Raw genomic sequence first — 12,696 nt, 5'->3', positions numbered from 1 at the left:
AGAAGTTGTTTGTCTTTTATGGTGTATATTATATGTACAATATTTTTCAGCTAGTTCTTGTAATGAACTTATATTACAAAATTCATCTTTGCACTGACTTGACTGTAAAAACTGTGAATTTATTAGCAAGATTTTTTTAAGTGAAAAGAAGCTATTTCCTTCACCAAGAACACATTATTCCAGAAGGGAGAAGAGGCTGTGTCTTGCCTACACACAGTATGGCTAGCATGCATACCACCAATCATAAGGCGCGCACTGTTCTCACCCGCAAACAGTAAACCTATTCCATTTATCTGTCCTTACCGAGCCTTGATCAGGTTCTTTCCATTCATATAGAAAATTATAAAGCAGCTTGGACTGCATGTCAAAGGTAGGGTTTAAGCCTTAAAAAGTAGTACTGACTCCCTTTTATTAAATGTGTAAAGGCTGTGGAAGCATGTCCAGAATTTGTTCTAGAGGACATGTAAAGAACATCCTTTTTTGGATTTATTCATCAACCTTTTTCTGCAAGAAGAGGAATGGCTTAATGATGCTAGAATATTAGTTCATGTTCTAACAAACTGAGCGTGATGTGATTCCACATTTGGTCAACTTCCTCTTGACCACTGTGCCTCAGCCTTTAACTGGTATGACGGCAATGTTAATACCTTGCTGGTTTGTGGGAGTTTTGTAAGACTTTGCTAGTTGGGCTGTACACTGTTGCTGGGTTAGTTGTCTACAGCTCTATTATTTAACAGGAAACATCACCAGTCTGTATCAGGAGTCTCTTACAAAAGCATTCTCTTCAATGGATTGGGACATGAGACCTTCAGTCCAGGTTCTAGCACCCAGAAGACTCCACATTTTGTTTGTAAAATCTCATATTTAGCAAGAAAAAGAGAATTCTGTATTTGAAAGTGCTATAATGATCATTACAACTCCAGACTCATTCTGGTATTTCTTGTTTTGAGATTGGTAAACCTCTTTTTTTTTTTCTTGTTTCTTTTTAGCCATGTGACACAGACGACGTCATGGATCCATCCCGTAACAAGCGCACTAAGCTTGCTTTGCTCTGAGGATGATGACGATGGAATAAGAGAGCTTCCCGGGTCCAAGAGCTGAGGACGTCTGTTGACAGAAAGTAGTTTGTCTAGTTGCAGTACATTAGTGAGAAGATGCACACTTTTTAATCTACGTACTTTCTAGTCTAATGTAATGTACCTGATGACGTTTCTCCCCTTCAAGTCAGAGGAAGTTCTGCCATGTTTTAGGTGGGTTTATTCATGGGTGCTACAAAAGATGCAGGCGCTGCAGAAGTCTCCCTTCAGTCCTTAATCTGTCCCAGTTCGGTGTGCAGGGATCAGCCTTATCTTAAGGCCTGATCCAGTCTTTTCATGGCTTCTCTATTGGCATAACTCCACTGACCTGAAGTGAAAGTTTCACAGCTTTAACCAGCCTGAGAGTTAAGACTGGGACATTGGTTGTAATTTCATGGTAAATACCAGGTGATGGTTGACTGAAAGATGCAAGGTGAGCTTTTTCCTTTTTTTAACCAATGTTAGTGAGTGTAATGTAGATGCCTTTTCTTTAACTACTGAAAACATTGATTTTTACGGAGGAAATTTGCAAATAAGTTTTGCTAAGAGAAATTTAGCAATTTATTACAAGCATTGGAGCCCTAATGACTTTTAAAACAAATATTTAAGATTGGTGGTTGGGCTTTAGAAAAATGAGTCTTTGATAAGCTGTCAAGTAAAAGTAAACAATTTTGGTAGAGGACACCATACTCTGTCAACAATATGAGGCAAGAATGAAAATTATTCTACTTTTGAACTCTGCTAAACTGATACATACATGCATCAAATACTTCAGTGGAAGCTGTGAAGTTTCAAGTACAATGAAACCTGTGAAACCACCTCCAGGATCAGCAGAAATCAGTCACCTCCTCAAAGTTGGTCTTTAAGTAGAACAAAATCATTTTTTTACACATTGGTGATGATTTAAAGAGGATATAGAAAATGACAGGGGGTGCTGGTGCAATCTAATGAACAGGTTTCCCTGTACCTCTGTTGTGGGTTAACCCGGCAGGCAGCTAAGCCCCACCCAGCCGCTCGCTCACTCCCCCCGCAGCGGGATGGGGGAGAGAATCGGAAAAAAAGTGAAACTCCTGGGTTGAGATAAAAGCAATTTAATGGGTAAAGCAAAAGCCACGCACACAAGCAAAGCAAAACAAGGAATTCATTCACTGCTTCCCATCGGCAGGCAGGTGTTCAGCCATCTCCAGGAAAGCAGGGCTCCATCACACGTAACGGTGACTTTGGAAGACAAACGCCATCACTCTGAACGTCCCCCCCTTCCTCCTTCTGCCCCCAGCTTTATGTGCTGAGCATGACGTCATGTGGTGTGGGATATCCCCTTGGTGAGTTGGGGTCAGCTGTCCCAGCCGTGTCCCCTCCCAGCTTCTTGTGCACCCCCAGCCTGCTCGCTGGTGGGGTGGGGTGAGGAGCAGCAGAGACCTTGACCCTGTGTGAGCCCTGCTCAGCAGTAACTAAAACATCCCTGTGTTATCAACACTGTTTTCAGCACAAATCCAAAACATAGCCCCGTACTAGCTACTATGAAGAAAATTAACTCTATCCCAGCCAAAACCAGCACATTCTCCACCCCTTATTCCGTACCGTTTACGTCATGCTCAGGTCTCATACTATCCAATATGTTCTCATTACTCACCACCACCCTTCCCATCCTTTGATATAATACACAGATATCATTCCCTTGGATATGGACCACCCCTGTGAAATGTCTGTAAAATGTCCACAAGATGTCCATGGAGTTCATTTAGTCCATGGCTTTGGGCTCCATCTCTTGTGTTGGTCACTCGGGACAGGAGAGGTGATGTGTTGTGTGGAGTTACTGGGCACCAAAGCCAGCTCAGATCGGGTCACTGCTGCACTTGCACTGCTTCTGGTAAGGCTTGTCCTCCCTTGGTTCAGGTGGTTGCTGCTACAGTAATTCCTATGACATGCAACTCAAATCATGGCTTACAACAATTTAAAGGTATTTTCAACACAGTCTCCACCCCGGTCCCTCTGGGCCAGGCTATAGGGTTTAGCACAGAATATTTTAAATCTCGTTATTCACAGCACAATGTGTGATGCCAGCTTTGTCAAATGTACAATTCTATGCTACGTTTTTCTGGAGGCTCTTTATATATGTGTGTGTGTGGTAGGTTTTGACTAATGAATGAAAGAAGGACCTGAAACTTTGCAGAAGCACTGATGAATATGCCAAAGGAAAACCCTCTCTCTGACCTTCAGTCCAAGAAGGAGAACAGGATTTTAACAGCGTGAGAAAGGCATAGGCTGCAATCTGCATTTTTCTGAGCAGCACACTTAAGGACTTCTGAACATCCCTGGAAAGGTTCAGGCACGCTTCTGCACTCCAGCCCGCCTCTGTCGGCCGATACAAAGGAATGAGGCTGTGCAATCACATTTTTTGGAGGTCTGTGTGCAGCAGGAGTGGCACTGGATTTAAAAATCCTTGCACTCCGAGGCGTGGATATGATGACCAGACTTACTTGCCGTTCTGGTGCCTACGCCACACTCTCTGTCCTTAGCATTACAGAGCTGAGCCAAGTCAGGCACACTGTAGCTGTTGGTCCTTTTGAATCAAAAATAATATGCAATATCGACTGCATTTGGCCTGTGAGCTGTAGAGCACATCACCAAGTGTTCTTCCTGGAGGAACAAAGTGCAGCTCACAGAAGAGTTTTTTGCAGGCTTTGCTGGAAGTAGGTGTCAGGATATATGGAATAAGCAAATAGGAAAATTTGTTTTGTACTTTTAACTAGGTCAGAACCAAATTATCCATGAATCTACCCAGGTGGTGTGGATTAGGAAGAAGAGCTTGCTCAGCAGACCCACAGTAACTTACGTTTCTAAGAAAACTTCTCATAGCAATAACACAGAAATGCTTTAGCCATATTTTGCTCCAGTGGCTTCTACGTGCTTCACAGCCTCCTTCGTGTTCCCAGAGAAGGCAATCTGAAGGGACAGAGCATGTATTCAGTTCCAGGCCTGGACACTGTAGAAGCATTTTTATTTAAATCCCTTTTCTGAAAATGGCACAGGCTCATGACCCATAGAGGATATATAATGTTCTGAATTCCTTGCGATATTTGCTGTAGCCTTAGTACTCACTTGGATGCTTTATGACAGGCGCTTTCAGTTCATACTTCCATGCTCGCCAGACTGTACATAGATTCCAGTTTTCCAATTCCGTTCACGAGTGGTTTGAATCTCCACTTGACCCTCGCAGTCTTGATTTATTCTGCTAGTGGCTTTGTGACAGCTAGCTGGGTGTTTCAAATAGGAGAAGCTATTTAGGGACAGAGACTATGGATCAGGCGGGCTGCATGAGCAGAGACTTTATAGAGAGCAACGTCAAGCTGTCCTTCCGTTAGGACAGCTCTGCACATCCTGCCTGCCCTTCCCGGGGCGCTGGCAATGATCTCTGGCTCGGAGCATGCGATGCCCAGCCTGCTGTGCACGAGGGGGGAGAAATCCAGGCAAAATGTTGGCCATCTGCCTGCTCCGCTTACCGTCTCCACCCACAGATGAGAACATTTCAGAGATTTGGAGACTACTTCTCCCTCTTATAAATTTGCCTAGAAATTAAAGACGTTGGAAATAGATCTCTGCATCTATCTAGCTTCTTCTCCGGTAAGCATTACCTCTTCAGATAATCCGCTAGTTCAAATTCTCCGTTACTGAGACTACATTTTCATACCTACAATCTCCAAATGTTCTAATCTATTTTTGTACGCTGGCATACTTGTTTCCTAGGTTATTTCTCTCTATCTCTCCTTGTCTCTTCCTTTCGTGAAATAGTTTGTGAAATTATTTTGATTAAGCTGAACTGTGTATATTCAGAAAATGGTTCTAGGATAACTTAAAAAGAATTTGTAAAGAGCAGTTGTCAAAATATGCAACACTGTAAACAAGAACTTTTCATTTTTATTCCAGAATAAAAAAAATTAAGTGGGAAAGAAATGAAAGTGCACGTTATATTCTTCAAAATAATGAAACTACAGCTTTAAAGGGAATGGTCACAGGGCCATAAGTGATTCCTGTACCTCTATTTATTTTTCATGTAAAGGTGACATGATTGTGAAAAATACTGTTCTGGTACACACTGGTGTTAATCTTCACCTGAATACTTGCCCCACACTGCCCTTCAAACACTGCAGATATTCCAGTAAATTTAAAATGGCACATTCTCCCATCAAAGCAAAAAGCTTAACACAAATACCCACACAGGCAGATTAGATACTCAGCGTCTCAGTAAATTAGGCGATCCTTTCGTCAGCCCCACCAGATAAATATAAGCAGACATACATATTTGAGCTGGCCATTCCATAAACATCACTTAAATATTCACAGTGGTCAGGCACATGGGCTGGCCGGTGCACGGGCACGCTGCCATGTCACGGCTGCACTGTAGTTTTCGACAGTAAAGTCTATAGACAAGATACGGTTATTATGTAAGTAAATAAATAAAGCCCCTGTAGATTTTTATGATCAATCAGGAGGAGAAAAACCAACAGTTGCTATTTGCACACAGACATTTAATGCAAAGCAAGGACCACCTCGGACACAACCCTACAGCACTAAATCTGTTCTGACACCGATTTCATTTGGAGCCGTAAGGACTCACGTGGGTTTGCAGTGCTGCCAGGCTCCGTACAGAGAATTTCACTCTAAATTCTCAAGTAGCGCTGTTCTCAAAATGATCCTACTCAGCCTTTGTCTAGAAAGCCCCGTTTAATGCCATCCCCTTTAAAACCGTAACTGATGCAGACTACCGTTCCTCTCTGTACTCAAAACCATTTGTGGTGGTGGAAATCTCTTGGGTACTTCAGAGTACAAATTTCAGTGATAGAACTTACTTCTTAGGTAATTAAAGAGTACAAATCACTTCTTCGTCTACTTGGGCCATGCATGTTACTGAACCAGCTCTTGCTTACTTTCTAGAGCTGTTGTAGGCACGTAATGGGGCAAAACCCCAACAGTCGGCCAAGGAGAGAGAGAGAACAAATCCCACTTTTCCTGCTCTAACATAAAATTTTTCAGAATTACCAAAATCCAACTTTTAAAGGAAGCTAAAAAAGCAAATCAGGCTTGCTACAATTTCTGTGCAGGTCTCTGTGGAGCCTCACATACTTCACGGATGTTCCCCATGGTTGTAGTTTAAGGAAGAGAAGCTAATAGTACCCCGTCTAGAAATCAGCTGGAGGCTTTAGCCTCCACTGTAAATTAACGAATAAGAAATTACTTACGCTAAAATGAGAAATACAATAAAATAGGGGTAATTCCTGTAACTTATCCTTTTAATTTGCTGGTTTACTTCAGAATATATTTGCTTCACGGACACTATCTGTTGGGTGGCCTCATCTGCTCCTCGGACCAAGTTGGAGTTACCTCGACACCCGCTGCCAGAGCGCGCCGGGTTTCACCACCTGTGTTTTGCTGTGGAAGATAAACCTGACACGCCGGAGGACTGAGAGACAGGTTCAGTCAAGCAAAGTGTTTAACGCGGGTTGATCTATCCCACGTAACGTTCACCATCTATTTAAATGCTTCTCGTGACAGGCTGCTTTGTGAACCTGCAACAAATGATTTGGGAGATCTCTTTAAGTCTGTTTCTGACAGACAGGAGGGTGTCTCTTGGCATTAAGTTAAGGCAAGGAAAATCCTTTAAGAAAAAAGTTTGTGGTTGTGCAACAGGCCAGGCTGCGCAGGATTGACAAGTGGGAAAGGCTCTCCCGAAGCTCAGCAAATGCTGTTACGACTTGGCCTGTGAAATCTTGACTTTCCTGGGAACTGATGGGATTCTTAACACGCAGCTCAAGAAACTCCCTGAGTCAGAAACCTTCATGCTTATTCCAAACCAAGCACCAAAATTCAGTGGCCTTTTTGCAAATATTGCGCTGAGTGACTTTTGTATGGCTCTAGCTTAAGTCAGTACCAAGCCTTCAAGTCCGCTCAGGAGCCTTTGTTCACTTCTGTGCTCCTGGACTCTATGGATCGTCCATACCGCCCCGCTCCACGGAGCGTCAGCTTGAGCTTCAGCTCCCGCAAAGGAGCACGGCCACACCAGTTCAGAGAGACACCCGTCAGCTCAGGCTCTGGGGCCAGCTTTGCAAAGATGTTTAGCAGCTTAAAGATGTTGATGGAGTTAATGGGAATTAGGCACCTAACCTACTTAGATGCTGCTATAAATGCTGCTAGGCATGTTTAGGTACCTAAATACCTTAGTAAATCTTTCCCCTTACTGCTTGCAAATGATAGCATACCAAAAATCAAATACTAATGAATAAAGCCTGACCTTTGTCCTCTGTAACCAGCTTTGCCTTTCCCTGGGGATTGTTTTCATGTAATACTAAAAATACCAGCCATCTCACAGGTTGTACCGTCCAGATTCTGTTCGTATTTTTGGTGGCTTGATTGTTTATTGCTCATTTGAGATCTTTTTCCCCAGACAGTGGCTGATGTTGCCATGGATTTAATAGGTTGATATTTTCGTAACACTCTTTTAAGATAAGTTATTTTATTACAAGAGAATAGTATTGAATTCTCTTCCCACAAAGATGCAATGAGGTTTGTATCATTCATCATTAAGTCATATGGTTAAAAACAATGGAATGGGCCAAAATCTGTTACAAATAGAGCTTCACGTTTCCAAATACTAGGATGGGAGGCTGAAATCTAATAACCAATACCGATCTTGTCCCCATGGTACAGTATTTGAGTCAAATCCAAACTAGTTAAAGCTGTTCACTTAAAAAAAAAAATCTTTCCCCCTCCTGCTCCCAGTTATGTTTTGGGAGGTTAGCAAATTCTGTCCCTGAAGCCATAAGGCCACGTTTGACCTGATGTGTATGACAATGATCTTCATTTACAACTTCCAGGATTAGCTGAGCTTAAATATGTATAGGGTTAATTACAGTCTAAGGATATTTTCTTGCATTAGAGCATATATGTCGTCTAGGTTCAGCTGTTCTCAGCACAACAGAAAGGACGATGGTCTGTTTAGTGGTTACGATGCACTCAAGACTCACAGAATTTAGTGCAGCATCTTTTCCAAAACATACATAAGCTATGTTCTTTCCTTCAAGTTATGAAGATATTGATGAATAGAGATATTGGACTGCAACTATATGATGCCTTATTATTCACAACAAGGGAGTTTGCTGAAGTGATCACTCGTCTTGACGAGAAAGAATCCAGCTTCTCAAGAGAGTCATTATGGGGAATATCGGTTTGATTGCTACGCTTCTTGGCTAAAAGCAAGCCATGAAAAATCAGTAGTTTTGCCGCTGCTTTGGATAAGTCACGATTTCACCCTGACCCCCAAAAGCCACACACGAATCAGAAATGTCTTAATCTCTTTCTAAGTACCCTGCTCTTTAGCTATTAAGCAGTCAGTATTTCCCTATGGCCCAATTATTATAATCATCAAGAACAACCCTTGCTCTTGTATGTGAAAAGAACTCATTAAAACATACGATTAAAACGGAAAAAGCAATAAAATCATGTTTGTGGCCTAAAATAAAAATGTAACAATAATAGCACTGATATGGGAAAGAGAAAGGATCTTAGGAAAGGCAAAGCATTAGGGTTCCTTCTAATGTTTTCATTTTTACTCCTAAGGCTGGTAATGCACCACCGTTCCTTTCCAACCCCAATGGCCTGAGAAAACCAGGAGCACGGAGCTCCCCAGGGATGGCGAAGCTTTCAGTCCCCAAGCAGGAGGCTGAACTCCACTTATTAATCTCTAGCCTGTGCCGTTGGGGCCCCTAACGTTAGGTACTGTAATTAGTCACCATGGGGGTTACACGTTCCAAGTCAAAGACAACTGTATATAATTGATGTCATGGCATGAGCAAGAGCAGACAAGCCCATTAAGAAAGCTGCCTGTCACTCTCAGACCGTGTTACTCCTTCAAATTAAATACAAAAGTGTTGTAAATAATAAAGAGGAACAGGAAATAGGACACCAACAGTGTTGAAGTATGACTGTCTTGTTACTCGGCCACTTGAAAGATGCAACCGAAAGGAACTATTTTATCATTAAAGGAAAATGCGTAAATGGAATTAATCTCATCTTATTCATTTCTCCATGTGCTCATTTTTGGGAACGCTCTCTGTGTATGTGCTTAACCCATTCTGATTTTAGATGCTGAAGTAGCGTGGTAATACAGGCTCTGGCGTTCCAATAACCATCGAGTCCCGCAGTGAATGATACAGAACCCCAAAATCGAATCAATAGTAAATGTACGCTAACAGGGAAGTCCTGTGGCTGGCTGAGGGCTACTGAAAAGTCGGGTTTACTGCTGTGCTCAGAGGTTGGTTGGTACAAAACTCCGGAGCCTATTTCAGTCCAGGTTTGTTAGCATTGCTTGCCCTGGCTGTTACGTATACACAAATTAACCTGCTTACAAGTGAATACGGTTTCAGGAAAGTGAAGGAAAAGGCCTTAGTGACTTCACCGCCTTCACAAAAATACAGATTCCCTCTTACAAGAAAACTTGTTAGCCATCGGGAATGAAGTTCTGCTACGGCCCAAGCGGGTGCCAGAGGAGACTCCTCCAGGCAAGGGGCAGCTCTGGCCCAGAGCAGCACTGCAGGGTAATTAGCAATTTGGTTCCTGATGTGGCCGAGAGAAATTGCTGCTCTCCAAGGAAGGAGAAGTATCTAGTCTCTTTTTTTTTGCTACAGCCAGGTGGGAAAGGCAAGCCAAGGGACTCTGGTCGTGAAGACGGCGGCACGCAGCCAGGTGCATCATCACGCCCTTGAATCCGCAGCACGCGAGAGCTGGTTCCTGGGAAAGGATCGCTAGCAGGTAAGCTCTTCCTTGCTCTAACAACTTTTAGCTTATTGTAGTGGAAAGATCTCAATCAAAAAAAAAAAAAAAAAAAGTTTGCTCTGTAAAGGTACTGACCATTCTAGCTCCGTGCAGGAAGCTTAAAGGAAAGAGAGATCCACAAAAGAGTCTGTAATTCCGTGTTAAAACCAGGGGCACCGCGCAGCCTCCCATCGCTTTTAGCACGAACTGCCTTTAGTAGTTGCTCACGGTACTGACGCAGCACAACACCCCCCCGGCCCCCTCCTGCCCGCTCTGGGCACTCCCTCGACTGAAGCCGTTCTCGGCTGCCTTTTTCCCCGTCATCCACCGTGTCTCCAAGGGAAAGACTGCAACCCCGCCAGTCCCAGGCAGGTAAACGGAGTTTGCAGTAATCCCAAATCCCCGAGAGAAGCGGCAGGGCTCTGCCATGGGGGGCAGGGAAGGACAGGGAGTCAGGTGGACGTCCGTGTGCCTTGTGCCGCGTGTCCCTGCCGGGGCTGGAGCCTAATGGGATTTCACAAATGCGACTTCTGTGTCTCTTGATCACAAACCCAAATGAAACCTCAAGAAGTTTCGAATAAATCCCTACCGGAAAGTTTGCCTTAAAAAGAAAACGATGATAGATCATCTCATTTCAGCTTCTCCTCTGCCCCAGAAGGGGAGTAAAATGAAAACTTCAAAACTAGTGCTTTAAACCAAATAAGAGGAGAAGCAAAGTACAACCAGCAGATCTGCTGAATTCCTGGGTGCACTGAATAAAATCAGTCATGTGATAATGATGGGATTTTCTAGAACACCTTTTAGGCATGCAATTTCCGTATTAAATCTATTCAGACGGCCCTAGAACATCTGTTTCTTCTATAAAAAGGGAAGAACAGCCACTTTTTACAGCGCATTGACAGCTACAGATAAAAGCATGGTAATTGCTGGCAGTGACTACCGCCTAACAAGAGATTTTCTTGAACGTTAACCTGTCGAGATGTTTAAGACGATTGCACGTTTACATGCAGATTCTGGATACACACCTCAGCCATGATAGCCCTGTGCCGCTTCACACAATTTTGGGAGATGGGGTACATGTTAAAATTATAGCTAAGAGTGGGATTCAAATCGATTCAAGCCTCTCTTGAAGCCAGACCCCAGGCGGGCTGATGTCTGGAGTCGAGGTAGGAGAGGGAGCAGAGCTCTCCCGCCGAGGCCGCCTGTTCCCTCTGATTTGCTGTTAATGTCACCTAAAATCAGTCGGAGCTGCTTTGGCACGCTGGTGCAATGGGCTGCTCTCCTCCCTTCGGGGAGACACTGAAACACCTGCAAAAATACCGGATAGCCCAGAAAGAGAGGAGCCAATTATCGCTAATGTCCAGGAAGATCCACGGCTCTACAGCAACATGGGTCCTCCTCCCTGCTTTTCATCTCGCTCCCTCTTTCCCTATGTTTATTCATGAGAAGATGAAAAGGCTGCTAGCAGACTTCTCCCTGGAGTCCCCACATTTCCAGGGGAGCCTCGTCCGCGTTCATGACAGGACTGATACTCATGGGAACGCCGCAATTCCTCTGTAGTTCTCAAGGCAAGCAAACGTTATCCTTATTGTCCGAACACTGAGGCACAAGGAAGAAGTCACTAAACCGAATCTACTTTGGTAAGATCCAGAGCTAGAGTGGAATTTGACCTCTTTGAAAAACCCAATGGCAATACTAGGGTGGATTTGCTTGGTGCCAGGCTGTTCTTCTGGTCTTTATGGTGGCCACATGAACAGCTATAAAATAGTACCTAAAAACCAAGGGAAGAGGGAAACGTGGACTGCTTCCACGCAGGGCTCTAGCAGAGCAAAATTCTGCTGCAGGAAACCTGGCCGACATCTTTTTTTGCAAAAGGGAATGGCAGCTATTGGAGCAGAAGAAAAACCATGCCTGAATGAAAGCAAAGAGACTTTGGGGAGGCACCAGCTCGGAATAGCTGCCGCCGTCCTTTGTCACAGCCTCGCTCGGGGATGGCCAGGAACAGGCTGTCCGGGCGCCCGGTTCTCTGTGTGCAACCTCCCCTTGCTAAGGAATAGCAGTTACTCCCCTGGAGCACCTACAACCTGGAAAAAAGTTAAATCTGGCTGATTTTTTTTAATTTCGAGTGGAACTGTTGTAAGTATTGAAAAGAAATCACATCTCCTGTTATCTATTATACAACTGGAAAGCTTAAAATTAATTTTTTTTCTCAGTTGATTTGCAAACTCTCATTAGCGCCGCCTGTGCTGGTGCCTCATCATAAGGGTGTCTGAGTGCCGAGATGTGTATTCTCTAAATGAACCCACAGCGCAACATTTTGTGTCTGTGACTGCGACGTGCGTTAGAGCCACCACATCCCCTCCCACGAACTCACGCGTATCTTACTTTTGGTTAAAATTTACCATCAGATGACAGCAAATCTTACATTTATAATACAGCCAGTGTTACCTTTTCAGAAAAGACAGTGCCTGGGCCACGACGGGCCCTTTTCTGACCCTTATGCCAGAAATGCAATATTTCCACAGATTTCTTTGATTTTAAAAACCAGTCTACGTGGCAGCGAGATACAGCACCTGAGAAATTTCAGCAGCCTAGTGAGAGTGAGTTGTTTTAGTAGAGATTACTCACGAGCTACTAATCTTAGCGTAATAAAGCCTTTGACTGACTTCCAGAGGACCTCGGTGCAACTCATAAGTGAACTAGTCTTGGCTACTAGTAACCCAGAGTAACCAAGGTGTTTTCGTGCGGTGTCTTGCCCAGGTTCCCTCCCCAAGCCAGGCTGGACCTGCAGCAGCAGCGTGCCTTTACCCCC

At 43.9% G+C, this 12,696-nt stretch overlaps 1 protein-coding gene across 1 annotated transcript in view; it reads left to right on the top strand.

The window, feature by feature from the left end:
• The window catches only part of STXBP4 (syntaxin binding protein 4), a 71,626-nt gene extending 66,606 nt beyond the window's left edge, over window positions 1-5,020 (top strand). The window contains exon 22 of the mRNA XM_075169608.1: window positions 990-5,020. Coding sequence (XP_075025709.1) covers window positions 990-1,101 — 112 coding nt within the window. The 3' untranslated portion in view covers window positions 1,102-5,020. The remainder of the gene's footprint in view (window positions 1-989) is intronic.
• The last annotated feature ends 7,676 nt before the right edge of the window (window positions 5,021-12,696 follow it).

Source organism: Calonectris borealis, chromosome 20, assembly GCF_964195595.1.
Source record: "Calonectris borealis chromosome 20, bCalBor7.hap1.2, whole genome shotgun sequence".
In the NCBI taxonomy this organism is placed as follows: domain Eukaryota; kingdom Metazoa; phylum Chordata; class Aves; order Procellariiformes; family Procellariidae; genus Calonectris; species Calonectris borealis.
This window is presented reverse-complemented; position numbering and strand designations above follow the sequence as displayed.